The 18231-nt window shown below is 36.9% G+C and overlaps 1 protein-coding gene across 1 annotated transcript in view; it reads right to left on the bottom strand.

The window, feature by feature from the left end:
* Positions 1-2335: 2335 nt before the first annotated feature.
* The window catches only part of LOC131064804 (probable 4-hydroxy-tetrahydrodipicolinate reductase 1, chloroplastic), a 32650-nt gene continuing 16754 nt past the window's right edge, over positions 2336-18231 (bottom strand). Inside the window, exons 5-8 of the mRNA XM_057999074.2 lie at positions 3429-3530; positions 3125-3234; positions 2882-2969; positions 2336-2739 (exon numbers count right to left, since the gene is read on the bottom strand). Of these exons, the coding sequence (XP_057855057.2) occupies positions 2671-2739; positions 2882-2969; positions 3125-3234; positions 3429-3530 (369 nt within the window). The 3' untranslated portion in view covers positions 2336-2670. The remainder of the gene's footprint in view (positions 2740-2881; positions 2970-3124; positions 3235-3428; positions 3531-18231) is intronic.

The following is an 18231-nucleotide window of genomic DNA, read 5'->3' as shown; positions in this document are numbered from 1 at the left end:
TTTATTCTCAATGATCTCCTCCAACACCATCCCACTGTTCCAAGAATCCTGCCAGAACGTTGTTTTCCTTCTGTTGCCAACCTTCCACGATATGTGGTCTGTAATGATATCTCCGCAATCCCATATAAATCTCCAAATTGGTGAACTCCCATGAGAGTTGGCCATCGTGAGAATTCTCAAAGGTTCATCTGCATCGAGATATTTATGTCTCGTGATTCTACACCACAATTTCTCAAGATTGTTTGAACATTTTCCATGACAACTTGGTCCCTAAAACAGAATTCTGCAATGTCAAGCTTCTGATACCCACTCCCCCTTCTGCTTTATCCAAGCAAACCGTCTCCCAATTAACCAGTGGAGTCTTTTTTGACTCCTTAGATCCTGACCACAAGAACCTCTTAAATATACTTTCAATCTTCCGGGGCGTGTCCCTATTAATCTTGAAACATGACATTGTGAAAATGGGTACTAAGGATTATACAGTTTTCAGCATGACAATCCTTCCCGCTTGAGACAACCAGTTGTTCTTCCAACTGCCCGCTTTATTATGGCATTTGTCTACCAGCTTATCCCAATATCTATTACCAATTCCTTCAAAGAGAGGAACTCCCAAATATTTGGTGGGAGAAGTTCCAACTTTGAATCCCAAAACCGACGCTATTCTCCTTTGCAGCCCTTTACTAGTATTAAAAAAGAATATTTCAGATTTGTCCATATTCATTGATTGACCGGAGGCCTCTACATACATATCCAACGTTTTCCTGATCACCTTAGCCTCCCGGATAGAAGCTTCGCCAAAGAGGATGGTGTCATCAGCAAATTGAGAGTGAGAGACCCGTTCCAAGCCCTCATGAATCTCCACACCTTTCCAGTTTCTACTCATAGTGATTTTAATCAGCCAACTGAGCGCCTTTGACATTAACACAAACAGAAATGGGGATAGAGGGTCTCCTTGTCGAAGACCATTATGTGATTCAAAAAAGCCATAAAGAGAACCGTTATACATGCTTGCATAGATTTAATCCATTCTTTAGAAAAAACAAATCTATCAAGAACTTCGATTAGGAAAGCCCAGGACACTATCGTAAGCCTTACATCAAGTTTAATTGCCATACCTCTAGCCTTGCTAACTTTGGCAGAGTGACATACCTCCATTAAGAATTATGATGTCTACAATATCCCCACCAAGTGTGAACCCATTCTGTTCTTCCGCCATGATAGAGGGAAGGATCCTTAAAAATATTGAAGATTGTGTTACAAAGGGAGATTGGTCTAAAATCTGACATATATTCACTCCGTCTTCTTAGGAATCAGCACTCGCACCATATTATTCATATTCCTCACAAATCGTTTGTGGGCTCTAATATCTTCCATCAATCTGAATATGTCCTCTCACATGAATCCCCAACATCGTTGGAAGAATCTGAATATCTCCCTGGTTCTATAATATTTATGATGCGTGCCTTATCAACGTTATCACATTAATATTTTAAAGTTCCTTATATTTCAAAACAAATCTTATCTTTTTAATAATCAAACCATGTCCCCCCAAAAAATGGCCTCCCAAAAATCCTGTCCAGAAACGCATTCCCCCAGCCCCTGCTGACCCTGTCCCAGAAACTTGGTGCAGCATAAGGCAATTGTCTTTAGCAAATACATATCCATTTAACATTTTTGGACCAGCATCCACCTCTAACAAGAGCAACCTCCCTATGCAGTAAAGGTTTCTTTTACTGAAAACGAAAACAAATTAATTAAAATTGTGCAGAACCATAAATACACAAGGTTTCATAAGACAGCAACTATTTTGAATTCAGGAAAATAACATAACATGAATACTGAGCTATGGAATGTTACCCATTTCAATTTTTACAACAAAATTTGGTTCCATTCACACTTCCATAAAGAAGAAACTATATGTTCGATCTTCAAGTAAATATCTTCTAAACTTCTGATTATAGGGTGATATTTAAACAAATTCATGCATCATCTCTGTAGTTGAATGGAATAGAAAATTCCTGAATATTCCAAACTCTCAAATTAGTGGTATCCAACAAGGGAAAATGCATCAAAACAGAGGTTTTGTTTTAGATAGCTCCACTACCCTGCAATAACTAAAAGATTTTGTAAATTTGTACAAGAAAGATAGATCCCTAAAAAATTGTAGAAACATATCAGTTTAGTTGGCATTAGTGATCAAGATAAGCAATAAGCAATATTCTTCTGCAATAAGACAGTATACACTAAAAAGTTGTAATATTTCCAAAAAGAAATACATATTCAAGATACAAACAAATTATAAGACCACACAAAAAATATTTATTGAAGATACAGATGGTTGTGAAAAGTTTGCTTGATTGATGTAATAAAAAAATTCATTATAATATTGAATTATGTATCCATTGCCTAATAGGCAAGGAAAAGTTATATCATACAAAACTTATACTGCTCAGCCTTCTCTTCGTTTTAATCATCCACAAGAAGAATCATCTCGAAATGAAGCAGGTACAATAAAACAGAATCTAGACAAGCAATCTAGGGATTGCCTCAAGTCTGAAAAAGAAATGATCTTTGCTAGCAAATCAGGCAACTTCTGAAATTATATTTGCGCGTTGAGATTAACCTGAAAAATCATCTGAACCAAACTCTGCCAAATGAAATAGAATGTTATCAACGCATATTTCCTTCTCGTAGAACATCAATCATGTTGTACAGCCTCTTCTCTGCATTACTCTTAACCTGTATGTGAAAAATAAGTATTACTTTAAGTTGTTTTGAAAATCTGTGATAAAATTCACCAGTAGCTCATAAAAATGCTTCTTCAAAGGAATCACTACACTAATATATAAAGACAATTCAACCACATATAAAAGTTTATTACCTTCTTTGCCAGGAAAAGTACAGCATCAACAGTGCCCTGAGCGTATATTGACCTTCCACAGACATTGTGTTGAAACTGAAAAGCAACCCTGCTCATAGTCCAAAATGTACACGCATTGACCAAATGTTGGCCAAGTGGAGAAAATCATAATGGGAAAATTCTTATAAACAGTAAACAGATGTAGCAAGAAATATGTTGGTAAAAAGCATTGTTCAGAAAAGAAACATCTGGAAGAGAAATTACGTGTTATCTGGAGATGTAAGACTATATGTATGGAATGCATGACCTCCCAAATAATTCTCTGGAACTCCCATTTTTTCAATTTGTTCTGTGCGATCTCTAACTTTCTTTATCTGTAATTGGAAAATGAGATCTTGAATTAAGCAGGTTGTTCTTCAACTAAACTAATAGAATCAAATTATTTTATGTGACATAACATTATACACCAAATTAATCCAGCAAACAATAGCATCCAAATGATACCATTTTTAATGTGAAACAGCATAACATTCATGCCTCAAAACAGCATACAAAGACCATAACTTACTTGATCAAGGTCATAACTGACACCAAGCCTCTGGAAGCAAGAAACAATTGCTTTTGCGGTGCCTGATGTGTCTACCTTACTTGACTGGTGAGATTCTGTAACCTGGGCCAACAAAACATTTTTCACGTTAGATAATACTGAAATATAATTAATGTGTATAAATAAGTATTCAATGAGTTATTATCAAACTAGAATTTACAAAATAAAGATTGTCCTTAGGAAAGAAGCCTCAGAGCATGGACATTAAATAAATACACGAGAGCAAGTCAGAATTATTTAAGAAATTAACTGATTAATTCTTACTCTTTCATTTCTTGGTGCTTTTACTAGCATTCTTCTACGAGGTACCCCTTGGATAACTCTCAACCAAGGTTGAATTTGGAACCTATGTTCCCAGGGAATATTGTAAATAAACGAACCTTATAATTATTTCTTGGTTTTGCATATAATTAATCATTAACTGATTATATTACTATCTCATTCCTCTTATCATTTCAATCTCACTTCTGATGAAGACTGAATCTTCAGATTACCATTCGATACTTTGTACTGTGATGTTAATTGGAGGTAAATTATATTACCAAGGAATTGCACATAGAAAAAAAAAAAAATTTAAACTGTACAATTGTTGGAATTTGTATTGCACCATAGGTTAATGGTAAGATACTAATAGGTGTACCATGATAGTATACAGTTTTAAAATATATGAACCTGATAGTGTGTCTGCTGAGTGGTTACAACACTCATGTAAGATATGAGATGGTTAGTAGATGAGCATAACACATGATCAAACCAATATCAAACACAAAATGTTATGATTTTTTAGGTTTGAACAAAAAATGTCAATGGAAATGTCAATGGATTTTTTTCTACTTGACGTTAAATTTTATTTCGCTGTGGGGGATGACATGACGTCCCTAGGATCACTTGGCACACCCTTGGCATACCGAAATGGGAGATGTGCCTAGGAGGCATTTTAAAAAGGGAGGCAATGGGCCCTTGGTGAACATTGATTGTACCTTAACTTGTCAAGTGTAGAAATCCTGGCATTCAAACTTTTTATTCAAACTTGTTTTCTCCATGGACAAGTTCCATCCTCAATCAAAAAGGGTTTATAAGAAAGTCAAGTTTTCTAGAAAAAACAAACTCCTTACAATATTCAACTAATGGGTTAAAGAGAAGATCCTTTTTAAAATGTTATTTTTACATAAATAGTTAAATCTAAAAAACTGTAAGGACCAGAGGGAAATTGTTTGGCCAAATGTTTGACAGAAATTTCAAACATGTCAACAAAATTTGATAAAAATTATAGTTCCCTATGAATTAAGTCCCCCATTTTTTAAGATTTTTCTCTAAAAGGGGACAAGGGGATGGGTATAGGATGTCCCTAGCTACCACCTCCACCCCTCTCCCCCTCCCCACTTGCCATTTTGGAAAATGTTTAAAAAAGGGGAACGCTCCTTGGGCACACCCTAGGTGTTATTATGAAAAGTAAAAACATAAAATGATTACCACGATATTTGATATTTACTAAGAAGAGAAAGTCTCCTTAATGAGAGTTGCAAAAGATCCATTTGTAAAGGATAAGATCGACAACTAAGAAAGCAACAGAAAAGACCAACTAAAAGAATAAAGAATATTCCTAAAGTCTGTCCTAACGACTTAATAGACCATCATAAACTAATATTACCATATTACTTCAATAACCTCCCTTACTGGTCAATCATTAATGAAACCAAGTTTATCCTGAAATTTTACAAATTTGTCAAGACTCAAGGATTTGGCAAGAATGTCTGCATGCAGTTTGGTCCTCAATTGGGCAATGTTGCAAAATCATCGATCTTTTATAAGTTGTCATATGAAATGACAATAAAGTTCCACATGTTTGGTACACTAGCGGGTGACAAGATTTTTGGCAAGCTTTAGCACCCCTTGATTGTCACAAAACAGGGGTGAAGGCCCTACTTATGACATCTACATGTCTAAAAGCATCCTCTGATGCCATACTACCTCACATGTTGTTTTGACTATTCCCCGATACTCTACTTCTATCAAGGAAAGAGCTACTACCACTTGTTTCTTATTGGTCCATGGGACTGCACCCCATACCAAGACTGAAAACATATCCAGAAGTGGATTTCTTGTCATCAACAAAACCTTCCCAATTTGAATCTATGAAGCCAACTAGCCTAAGATCTTTGCTTCGGCTATACATAATTACCAAGTCAAGTGTCTTTCACATATCTCAACACCCACTTCACTACAACCCAACGTTCTGCCTAAGGTGCTAGCATAAACCTAGAAATGTAACTTACAACATAGCTCAAATCAAGTCTAGTGGCAGTAAGATAGATAAGATTGCCCACTAGTTGCCTAAATGCAGACTCATTGATTACCTTTGAGTCTGATTTGTCTAAAAAAATTATCCCCTTCCCCATAAGTGTAGATGGAATTTTGCAACCTATCATTCTAAACTTGTCAAGCAAACACCAATCCTATTTAGACTGAGAAATATAAATACCACCACTTGTTTCCCAAAACTCTACACCTACGCAATAATGTAGGAGCACTAAATCTATCATGTCGAAAATTACATTTGATTTGTTTAATCAAATGCGCTTCACTACCTATAATGATAATATCATCTGTTTGTATTTTGGTTATGTTGATATGGTTTTGTCATTGATGTCAACACTTATCAGCACTTGGAGATCTTTGGTTATGTTCACCGACATGATCGGTGACTTATGCACAGTCACTGATATCTAGTTCACCGGCAGGTTATATTGTTCACCGGCAGGTTATATTGTTCACCGGCAGGTTATATTGTTCACCGGCACTTGGAATGACTTGGAGATTACTTGGTTATGTCGAAGACATTGTTTGGACACTTGGTTTTGGTGATTTGTTCATTGGTCTAATCGGGTTTGTATATTTGTTGTTACGGGCAAATAGGTCTAGGTTATGGACCGTTATCTATTCCAGATCAACACAACACGTCATGAAGATGATTTATTATTATTGTAAATGCATTGAGCCGACATCATACATCGCATATTGATTCATTTGTAATTGATTTTATTGTAATATCTTTTAGTGAGCCGACCTACTCATCTGGTCTTAGGTTTTGGTATAAATGTAAGATCTCATTTGTGAGATTGTAATAAGGATAGTGGAAGACGAATATAATAAGGTATATGCGAAAATAAGCAGAGCTATACACACAAACATCATTCAAGATTGAAGGAAGGTTTGAAAAAGGCAAATCAGAGCTTAACCGGTACTGAATCCAGCATATAAAGATGCTATTCTGAGTAGTACATTATCAGTGGATTTAAGCATCCAATTGTAGTCAGTGTGACTCCCATTTTGTGATTGAGCAGTGAGCTCAAGGCAATTGGCTTTTCTGCATGTGCAGACCCCATTTGTACACACATTCTATCTGCAGTGGTATCATCTGATTGTGGGTAAGGTTTCCCACCATGTTTTTTCCCCTTACCGGGTTTCCACGCACAAATATATGTGTTATGTGTTGTGGATGTTATTGTCTTTTTGTTTCATGCATTAAACTTTACCGGTATTGCAATTAACTGTTAAACTGTCTACCGGCATTAAAGTTTGGTTTACCGGTATTATGCACTAAGTTTGGTTAAGTTAGTTTTTGTTTGTATTTATTGGACAACTGGTTCACCCCCCCCTCTCAGTTGTCTCCAGGACCTAACATCATCTACATAAATGACCAATAGAATATCTCATTGCCAATGCTTTTAACATATAAATTTGGATCTTAAGGACTTCTTTTGAATCCCTATTGAGCCAAATACTTGTCAATCTTTATGTACCATGCCCTGGGTATTTGCTTCTAACCATAAAGAGCTTTTGTCAATCTGCATAGCTGATGCTCCTTTCCTACAACTTGACACCCTGAGGCTGAGTCATGTACACTTCTTCGCCATTGAGGAAAGCACTTGTAACATTCATTTGATGGACTTTCCAACCAAATCATGTTGCCATAGCCAAAACAAGACAGATAGCATTCATTTTTGTTAGAGGAGCAAACGTCTCCCCTCGTGTCAGTACCTTCTCTCTACAAGAACCCCTTAGCCACCAACCATGCTTTGTACTTGAAGTGTACCATCAACTTTGTACTTGAATTTGAAAACCCATATGTAGCCAATGGGTTTCTTTCCTGGTGGAAAACCTGAAACAGCGCAAGTCTTAATTTTCATTAGATTCTAATGTACCTTTAAACATTCAAGTTTACCTTTTGCTTCCTCGAACACTTGAGGGTCATAAATTTCCTAAATCTTTAGCCACGAGAGCAAAGTTAATTGTGTTTTTGCTCTTGCCTCTTGATGATCTCCCCTCAATCATCTCATCTATCTGAACATTATAAACAAGTTTTTCCCAACATTTAGGTCTCTTGTGAGAAACCTCTCCATCCAAATCAGCATGGCCATCATGACTTAAATTGCTTGTTTCTCTGTCATCTGGATGCTGATCCTGGTTCTCCTCAAGAAAATCTTCTCATACTCGTAGCTCCCTTGTAGATTCTACATGCTCGAAATGAGATTCATGCGTCATTGTCTACTTGAGTGATATCTTGGTTTTTAGCAAAAAAATATGAACATGTTGCCCATTGTAAATGGGTGCTTCAAATATTTAAGGGAAAAAAGTTTTTCTAAATGGAATGAAATGTGAATTTGCAAACTTGTGTAGCCATTGAAAGTTGAAGCTATGTTGAATTGGCTTTCACAGACTATAGAAGCTTTGCTGGAGCAATCCAATGCCTCCATTATTTCATCAAAATCTTTTTCATATGTTGTTGCTCCATTGCATGTCGTGACAAGGGATAAGAAGACTTTTCATTGGGGTATGAATCAGAAGAGTGCTTTTCATGACTCTAAACACAAATTCAGCAATGCATCAGTGTTAGCTCTTTCCAAATCTCCAACAACCCAGTGATGTTGAGATGGATGTGAGTATGCTATGGGAGCGGTATTGTTGCAAGGAGGTAAGGCCCATTTGCTATTATTTTGAGTTATTTAAAGATGTTGACCTAAATTATAGATGTTAGATAATTGTCATTGATGTCAAAGCTTGATGCATAAATCAGTTTTTACAGCTGCCAAGAAAGGAAAGCAAATTACATAAAGCTGGCCACCACTTTTAGAAGGAAACGAGAAAAGAACGTTTGAGGATATAATGAGCTGCCAAGAAAAGAAAGCAAATCACAAAAAGATGGCTGCCACTTTTAGAAGGAAACAAGAAAAAGTGTGTTTGAGAATATGATAGATTAAAACCAAATCTATTTTATGTCATAAAAAGAAAGATTTAATGTAACATAAAAAGAAAGTTTTAAAAATCTGATTTATGTCACAAAAGGAAAGATTTAATGTGACATAAAACGAAAGATTTAATGCACATTTAAAAGCAGATTTTATAAGGTTTCATGATCAGATTTGGGAGCTCAAAATATTTTAGAAATCTACCATTATTGAGAATCCAAACAACAGCGCCATTTTTAGTAGGTTTTATTCTTGAAGAGTTTTATGGATATTAATGAAACAAAAAAAAAATATTAAGAAGCATTGGCGCATAATGCATGAAGTGTTTTTGGTTGTTAAGTGAAGCATTTTCTAAAAACAGAAAAACAGAATGTACAGCTGAATGCAGATTTTGATTTTGACTAAGAGATAGAGGGTGATGAGCAGAGAAGAAAGGACAGAATTATGAAGATTGAGCAGAGTACACTGAGGTTTTTCAAATTGAGTTTATTGGAGGTCGGTGCTGTTGGTGTTGGAAATAAGCCACACCCGGACCGACGATGGATTGGTCTAAGAGGGGCCAGTAGCTCAGTGGTAGAGCACTCCAACAACGTATGGAAGGTCCTAGGTTCGAGTCCTAGCTGGTTCATGTCTCAACATGGTATCAGAGCCAGGTTCAGGCTAGGAGCCCCAAGCACACGAGAGGTGTGGCTTAAGGGGGTTGTTGGTGTTGGAAATAAGCCACACCCAGACCAACGATGGACTGGTCCAAGAGGGGCCAGTAGCTCAGTGGTAGAGCACTCCAGCAGCGTATGGAAGGTCCTAGGTTCGAGTCCTAGCTGGTCCATGTCTCAACATGGTATCAAAGCCAGGTCCAGGCTAGGAGCCCCAAGCATACTAGAGGTGTGGCTTAAGGGGGGGTGTTGGTGTTGGATATAAGCCACACCCGGACTGACGATGGATTGGTCCAAGAGGGGCCAGTAGCTCAGTGGTAGAGCACTCCAGCAGCGTATGGAAGGTCCTAGGTTCAAGTCCTAGCTGGTTCATGTCTCAACATGGTATCAAAGCCAGGTTCAGGCTAGGAGCCCCAAGCACACGAGAGGTGTTGCTTAAGGGGGTTGTTGGTGTTGGAAATAAGCCATACTCGGACCGAAGATGGGCTGGTCCAAGAGGGGCCAGTAGCTCAGTGGTAGAGCACTCCAGCAGTGTATGGAAGGTCCTGGGTTCGAGTCCTAGCTGGTCCATGTCTCAACAGGTGCCTCATACTGAGTCGGTGCTTAGAGGGAGTTGGTGCTTCTAGTGAGTTAGAGCTCAAGTTTCTAAGAGCAATGTCTTATGTGGGTTGTAACCTACAGTTTGTAATAAGTTAATAAAAGCAAAATTTTGCCGTAGTTTTTCACTTAGGGGTTTTCCACGTTATTTTTGTGTGCTTGCATGTGTTGTTTGCTTGATGGTTTTGAAGCTAAAATTACAGATTTGAAATAAGTGTTAAAATTTGTCCTAATACTGATTCACCTCCCCCCATCTGAAGATCAATGTGCGCTTTTCAATAGAACCTATGATAGGAGCTCAATGCATTGGTTTCCACAATTATGAAGTGGAAGCATTACATAATGGGAAGGAAAACAGTGGTACAAGCACATGCCCAACATTTGCAATACCTACAAGCATAAACAAAGTTACAAAGACCCCATCACTACAAATGGATGGGGTTCATGTAACAATTGTATCTCGTGATAAAATAGAAGCATGGTGTAACCAACAAACAAGCTGATATGCTCTTTTACAAATTATTTCAGCAGTAAGCACACTTTCTGTGTTAAAGCACTTTACAAATGTAGTATGTGCTGAAGAATATGGAAAAAAGCTGCTTTATGCAAGGTATAATGAATCAGCAAAAATTGGTATTATAGTTAGGTATGAACCTAAATTAGAGTAGTATAAAGCAGGTATGCTTTGTGTGCCAAAGGAGAGAAGGCTTTTGTGTTAAATGTTACCGTGGAAAGTGGTCCCTCCTTTAAGTCATTATGCCTAGGCTTTTAGTAAGGGAGTTGTGGGCACCTCTTACATTAGTATATCAAACAATACTGATGATCATTTTTTTTTTCTTATCGTGAGGTGCCTATCTTAGACTTTCAGGATGTTTTTGTGTGAAATTAGATGACCACCCATCTTCTTCCCTTTGTTCTAATCTCCACCATTCATTTATAGGTTTAGACTGAGTGCAAGTTTAAGATTTGAAAAAATGATAGAGTAGAGGTGGTGATGGCATGTTATTTACAGTGCAAGAAGAAGAGTTACTCACATCAATTTTAGGAGGAGGTTGTAGCAATAGCAACCATTATCCTTCAGCAGGAAGTTCGACCTTTTTGGTGAGAGGAACAGCAGCAGCATGCGCTGTCACAGCTGGATGTGTATATGGAGACTAAAGACTGATTCATATTGAACAGTAATGAGCATAATGTTTGATTCTCCTAAGAACAGAAGAAGGGTGAATAGAGACGTGAGAGTGTCTTACCTAGTTCTGGGCAGATTTGAACAGCATATGAGATAAGTAAATCTGAGATCAATAGTTTTAATGTTGTAACTATATCTCTGAGGATTTCTTGCAATAAAACATTTCTTCTGGGTTTTCCCCTTTGGTGGTTCTATCCCTGAGCTTTAGCTCAAACACCTGTGTCACGTTTTCATATCGTGTCATTTACTTTTCTGTATTTGTGTTTCAGATTTATGCTCAAGATCAGTTGAAAAATGTATCTCAGTTCATGTAATTTTCATGTTTTATAATACTACTGTAAATGCATTGAAACTATGAATGACATGCTGAAACAGAGATCATACGGTGATGGAACAAAATAGTGCTGTTAAACACTCATGTTACCACCACTTTTAACATTTTGCTTATAAGAGAGGCTCATACATCACCTGTTGTAGAAGATTTTCGAGTGACAGAGATGGTCACCAATCTTCAGCAGTATGTATGTTGACTACATTCAAGTGAATATTTCTAAGTTTGTTAGGAGTTATAAGCTTTGTAATATAAGCAGCCAAGCATTGGACGAGCCTATGAGGCCATGGTAAAGCATCTCCGTGGACTTTATAGGTGGCCTCCCAAAGACAAAGCATGAATATGATTAAATCATTATTGTAGTAGAATATCTCTGTAAGATCTGCATCTTAAGGGCATATAAGAAGACATTAACTGAAGATGCAGCTGAACTCATTTTCAATAATGTGTGGATTCATTTTGAGTTTCCAGAAAGCATCATCTCTAATAGAGATGCTCATTTCTTGAGCAACTTTCAGTGCACTCTTTAAAAAAGAATGGATAAGAAGTCGAGAAGTTCTAAATGGATGGCCAAACAAATATGGTGAATAGAACATTAGTGCAACTGGCATGTGGTGTAATCAGAAGCATCCAAAAAGATCACGTGAGTATTTGCCTTGCATTCAGCACCTCTACAACAGGGCAGTCCACTCTTAAACCAATTTGGCTAAATCTGAGGCTTTTTTGGCTATTTGTCACCTAGTCCATCGGATGTTTGCTTGGGACAAACAAAGAACGGCTAGAAAACAAAGATTTGGAGGTGAATAAGGCTGATGGTTTTGTTGATAAGGTGAGGAAAATTCACCTCCACGTGAAAGAGAAACCGGGGGAGTCTCAAACTAGGTACAAATGCTGGCATAATCAGCATGGGGCAGGACACCAATTTAAAACTGGAGATAAGGAATAGATTTACCTAGGCAAAGAGAAGCTTCAAGGAACCTACAAAGAAATTAAAACCTATCAGATGTGGGCTCTTTTAGATAATTGAACATATAGGAGAAATGCATTTAGGCTGTACCAAGATCTACTCGGTAACCAATGTGAATAACCAGCATTTGTTTGAACCTTTGATGTGGGATGAAAACAAGGATATTGTAATGTCCCCTTTTGTTATTCTATATGAATTAGGGAACCATTAACTAAGTCAATCAATTGCAAGAGACTTCTTTCCTCAAAATCTCAGATGACGCAAAGGATGTTATTCTATGATACCGCTAATAATGTTTATGTTATTCAAAGGCCATAATATATGAGACAATATCACTGCTATTTCTGATTTAATCAATTAAATGTATGCAAGATGACTTGCTCTATATATCAATGCTTAATGCACAATGGTAAGATTATCATTCAGGTATGTAAAACTGATCTTAAGACAATAGTGACACAGCCTGCCTTGATATGATTAAGGCGATTTGGACCATGGATGTCTCTGATATTCAATATGACATACAATTAATAGTATATGTTCCAATCACCGACCCGATTGATGATCTGTTGCTCCAGTTATGACTCTATAAGTACGCAGACATGTCTTCCTTGGAAATGCTTGTAATATGCACTGTCTTGTGTGCTTCGGTAGGCCTGTAATGATAATCTGAAACGCTATTTCTGATCTGTGTATTACACATGCAATGAATGAAGATGATGCTGTTCCTGATTTACTTAAAATACCTGCAACATAGTGGTGGCTTCTCTGATCTGGAACATATTCTATGTGCAACCAATCTGTTGCCTCCAGGTCAATCCCTCATGCCGAGCAATCTGAATAGGATATAAAGAGATACCCCAAAAACAAACTTCCTTTCTAATGGAGGAATTAATTCTTCTTATATCTAGCCAAGATGAAGCGATAAGTCACATCTCACGTCCTTTCATGTTGTCATCTGTCATAACTATCACTAATCGCACCTCTTGAATCTAGCCAATCTTATCTGATAGTCATATTCGTTTATTGTTTGATTCTTCGTGTATCGCTGTCTTGATGTACCTTCAAATGTAAATTTATCTTACCGGTAGTTAGTGTAATGATATTTGATATCATAGTTGGTCGATCTCCTTAATCATAGCAATTAGGAAACCATTAACTAAATCAATCAATTGCAAGAGACTTCTTTCTTCAAAATCTCAGATGACGCAAAGGATGTTATTCTATGATACCACTAATAATGTTTATGTTATGCAAAGGATGTAATATATGAGACAATCTCACTGCTATTTCTGATTTAATCAGTTAAATGTATGCAAGATGACTTGCTCTATATATCACTGCTTAATGCACAATGGTAAGATTATCGTTCAGGTATGTAAAACTGATCTTATGGGAATAATGATGTAGCCTCCTTGATATGATTAAGGCAATTCATGTTAATGTGTGTAACTTCGTGAGACATCATTTCATACAATGTCTGTGAGATTCGTATTGCTGATTGTTCGTGACAATTCTTTTTTTTTTTTAATATCCATCACCGCATATGTATATGTTGCTCGCATCTCTTCATGGAAGTATTGTGCTTTGGCTGCCGTTACCGTACGATCTGGATTCCATCCGTTGTCCTCTTCTCTTGATGTCGGTCATGTAACTGCCGTCTTTCCCTTGAGTGTGGTCTTTCATCTTCACTCTGTGGAGAGTTATAATTCTTCGATTCATTTTATATATCTCTATGTTCCGACTGTGATGGTGTTCAGGCATTCTATCTATGTTATGTATTTTGGTGATTAAGTTCGAAGGAGGTATTCTTCAGTAGCTTCCGTGTATTGCTCGATCCTTTCTATATAACCTTTGTATGAATGATCGATGTGCAAGATATATATATGTTGTAAAGGAGGATATATGTGGTATGCATTGTAGAAGTCATTTTTGACTTATTCCGTTGATTGTTAAATTGATAACAATCATATCTTACCAAGTGTTTCAGCTTTGTATCAGAATTGTTTTGATAATAAAGATATTTTTTAGTGTGGCTGGGTTTTTCACCCTCAGGTGGAGGGTTTTCCCAGGACAAGTTTTGTGTCTTTGTGTTCTTGTAAGAACTCTTAATTCTGATTTCTGAGTTTTTTATCTTTCTGGTTCTAAATTTAACACGGTATCAAAATCGGGTTTAAAGAAAATATCCAGAACCAGATTGCTTAGTTTTGAAATTTTCTTTATTTGAAATTCTAGTCTATTTATTTCAAGTTTTCCATCATGGTAAATGGACTCAAAGTTGAAGACAGATTGGATGGTGCAGCCAATTTCACTTCATGGAAATTCAGGATTCTTATTGTGCTAGAAGAGAATGATCTTCTTAACTATGTGAAGTATGTTGTAGATGAACCTTCAGATGATGAAGAATAATCTCATGGCTAAAAAGATTCTAATTGATTCTGTTAAGGATCATCTAGTACCTGTTATATCCAAGTTGGATTCAGCCAAAGATATGTTTTAGTGCCTTCAAAGCTTGTATGAATTCAACAGTACTAGTAGAGCTCTAACATTGAGACATCAACTCCTTCATATCAAAATGGCTAGAGGTGAATCTGTTATTTCTTTCTTTATGAAGATTAAAGAATTGAAGGATCAACTCAATGCTACTGGAGATTCTATTGAGGATAAAGAGAATAAAGACCTGGTTATGCTGGCCATGAATGGCCTTCCTCACTCTTGGGAATCTTTCATTCAAGGTATTAGTGGAAGAAATGAGTTACCCAAGTTTGATTGTTGGAGAGTTGATTGCATTCAAGAGGAATGCAGATTGGAGGCAAGAGGAATTGGACGTAAATCTCATCATGAAGAAGATTTTGTTCTTGCTGCCCATACGTCTAAAAGAAAAGGAAGGAAAGGAAACTTCAAAAGAAGCAGAGATAGAAATTCTGATTCAGCTCCTGAATCTCAAAAAAAAAAGGACCTCTCTAGAGTACAATGCTTCAGATGTGACAAGTTTGGTCACTTTGCTAGAGAATGTCCTTCTAGACCCAAACCACAAGCTGCAACAACAAATGTTGAAAATGTTTCTCCTCATAGAGAGTCTAGTGAAAATTCAAAGGGGTTCTTATTTATTTCTGCTCTCTCCAATAATATTCCTACTAACAGTGATATATGGCTTATTGATAGTGGAGCCTCCCGCCATATTACTGGTTAGTGTGAACACCTCTCCAACTTAAAGGAAAAAGATTCTCATCTTCAAGTTATCATTGGTGATGATGCATGTTATTCTGTGAAGGGTGCTGGTTCTACTTCCTTTTAGTTGGATTCTGGTATTCATCTTCTTCTGAGCGATGTTCTCTTTGTTCCTGGTATTAAGAGGAATCTGATTTCTATTTCAGCATTAGAAGACAAGGGTTATCATGTTGCTTTTGTTGATGGAAAAGTTCTTGCATGGAAGAAGAACACCAACATTCAGTCAGCTCGTGAGATTGGTGTTCGTCATGACAGTGTTTACAAGCTTTCAGCCCGTCCTATTCAAGCATTAGCTCATGATTCTACAAGCTCAAGTGAGTTGTGGCATAAAAGATTTGGTCACCTAAATTTTAGAACTTTGTCTTCAATGGAGAAGGTAGTTGTTGGTCTTCCAAAGCTGAATCAAAACCATGAAGGTGTCTGCAAGGGATGTGCTCTAGGTAAGAATGTTAAGAGTACTTTTCATAGTAGTGAAAATAGAGCAAAGGATATTCTAGAGTTAATTCACTCTGATTTGTGTGGCCCTATGTCAGTTGCTTCCCTTAGTGGTTTTTGGTATTATGTTACCTTCATTGATGACTTTTCTCGTTAGTGTTGGATTTATTTTCTTAAGTCTAAAGAATCTGATGAAGTGTTGTCTAGAATTAAAGAATTTAAAGCACTTGTTGAAAATTTATCCAACAAGAAGATAAAGGTTCTAAGATCTGATGATGGGGGAGAATATGTTTCTGATTTATTTCATAACTTTTGTGTTGAAGCTGGGATTAAGAGGGAGTTTTGTGTCCCTTATAATCCTCAACAAAATGGTGTAGCTGAAAGAAAGAACGGGACAATTGTTGAGGCAGCGAAGGCTATGATCCATGATCAAAGTCTTCAAACATTTTTATCGGTAAAGGCTTGCAAGACAACAATATAAATTCAGAATCGTAGTCCTCATCAAATCCTAGACAACATGACTCCAGAAGAAGCTTTTTCAGGTATCAAACCAGAAATCAGTCACCTCACGATTTTTGGATGTCCTCTCTATATTCATGTTCCAAAAGAGAAAAGAACTAAGTTAGAACCTTCTGGAAAGAAAGGCATCTTTGTTGGTTATAGTGAATCTTCAAAAGCATACAGAGTCTACATTCCAAGTCAAAAGCAAATTGAAATCAGCAGGGATGTGTCTTTTGATGAAGATGTAGCTTGCAACAAATCCAAAGAGTCTAACATGGAATCTGATAGAGAAGACTTGAGCCTCCTCAAGACATAGATATGGCTGATTCGGATTCACCTTCAAAGATTCAGCGGGAGAATACAGTTTTAGAAGACTCTGCTGATCCTGTTGATCCAATTGATTCTATAGATACTTCTGCAAATCCCAGTAATAATCCAACTAATAGGAAAAGACCATTGTGGGCTCGGCACACTATGAAAGAAGCTGAAAAATATGCAGCCCCTCGTGGCACCTTCAAAGAGAGTAAAAGACCTCATAAGTTTGCATGATATGTAGCTTTAATGAGTCACTTTATAGCATCCGAGCCTTCTAATTTTGAAGAAGCCTCTAATCAGCAAGTGTGGAAGGATGCCATGATGGAGGAGTATCAATCCATTATCAAAAATGATGTGTGGGATATCGTTCCTCGGCCCAAAGGTAAATCTGTTGTTTTTTCTAAGTGGCTGTTCAAAATTAAACATGCAGCTGATGGGAGTGTAGAAAAATATAATGCTAGATTTGTAGCTAGAGGTTTTTCACAAAAGGAAGGCATAGACTATGAAGAGACTTTTGCACCTGTAGCACGTTACACTTCTATCAGAACTATTATTGCTATTGCAGCTGTTAAAAGGTGGAAATTGCATCAGATGGATGTAAAGACAACATTCTTGAATGGTGTAATTGAAGAAGTAGTTTTTATTGACCAGCCAGATGGATTTGTGATCCATGAGAAAGAATCACATGTATTCAGATTGAAAAAGGCCTTGTATGGCCTTAAGCAAGCTCCACGTGCTTGGTATGAAAGAATTGATCAGTATTTGTTGAGCTTGGGTTTTCTCAAAAAATGATGCAGATCCAAATAGCTATTTCAAGGTAATTGATGATAAAGCCTTAATTTTAGTTCTATATGTTGATGATTTATTTCTTACTGGAGAGGATGATCTCATTGCTAGATATAAGAAAGAGTTAACTTCTGAATTCGAGATGAAAGATCTTGGTTTGATGCATTATTTTCTTGGTTTAGAAGTGTGGCAAAGACCAAGTGAAGTCATATTGAGTCAAGGGAAGTATGCCATTGATCTTTTGAAAAGATTTGGTATGTTAGATTGCAAGTCTATGGCAACCCCCATGGAAGCAAATCTAAAAAAGTTACACAAGGTTGCAGCTAGTTCAGACTTAGTTGATCCTACTATGTATAGACAATTGATTGGATCTTTGATGTATTTAGTCAATACAAGGCCTGACATATGTTATGTTGTTAACACTCTCAGTCAGTTTATGTGTGAGCCTAGACAGATTCATTTTGTTGCAGCTAAACACATATTGAGATATGTACATGGTACAGTGGGATATGG

The sequence above is a fragment of the Cryptomeria japonica genome, chromosome 1 (assembly GCF_030272615.1).
Source record: "Cryptomeria japonica chromosome 1, Sugi_1.0, whole genome shotgun sequence".
Classification (NCBI taxonomy): Eukaryota; Viridiplantae; Streptophyta; class Pinopsida; order Cupressales; family Cupressaceae; genus Cryptomeria; species Cryptomeria japonica.
Note: the sequence above shows the minus strand (reverse complement) of the source record. Positions and strands in the feature narration are given on the sequence as shown.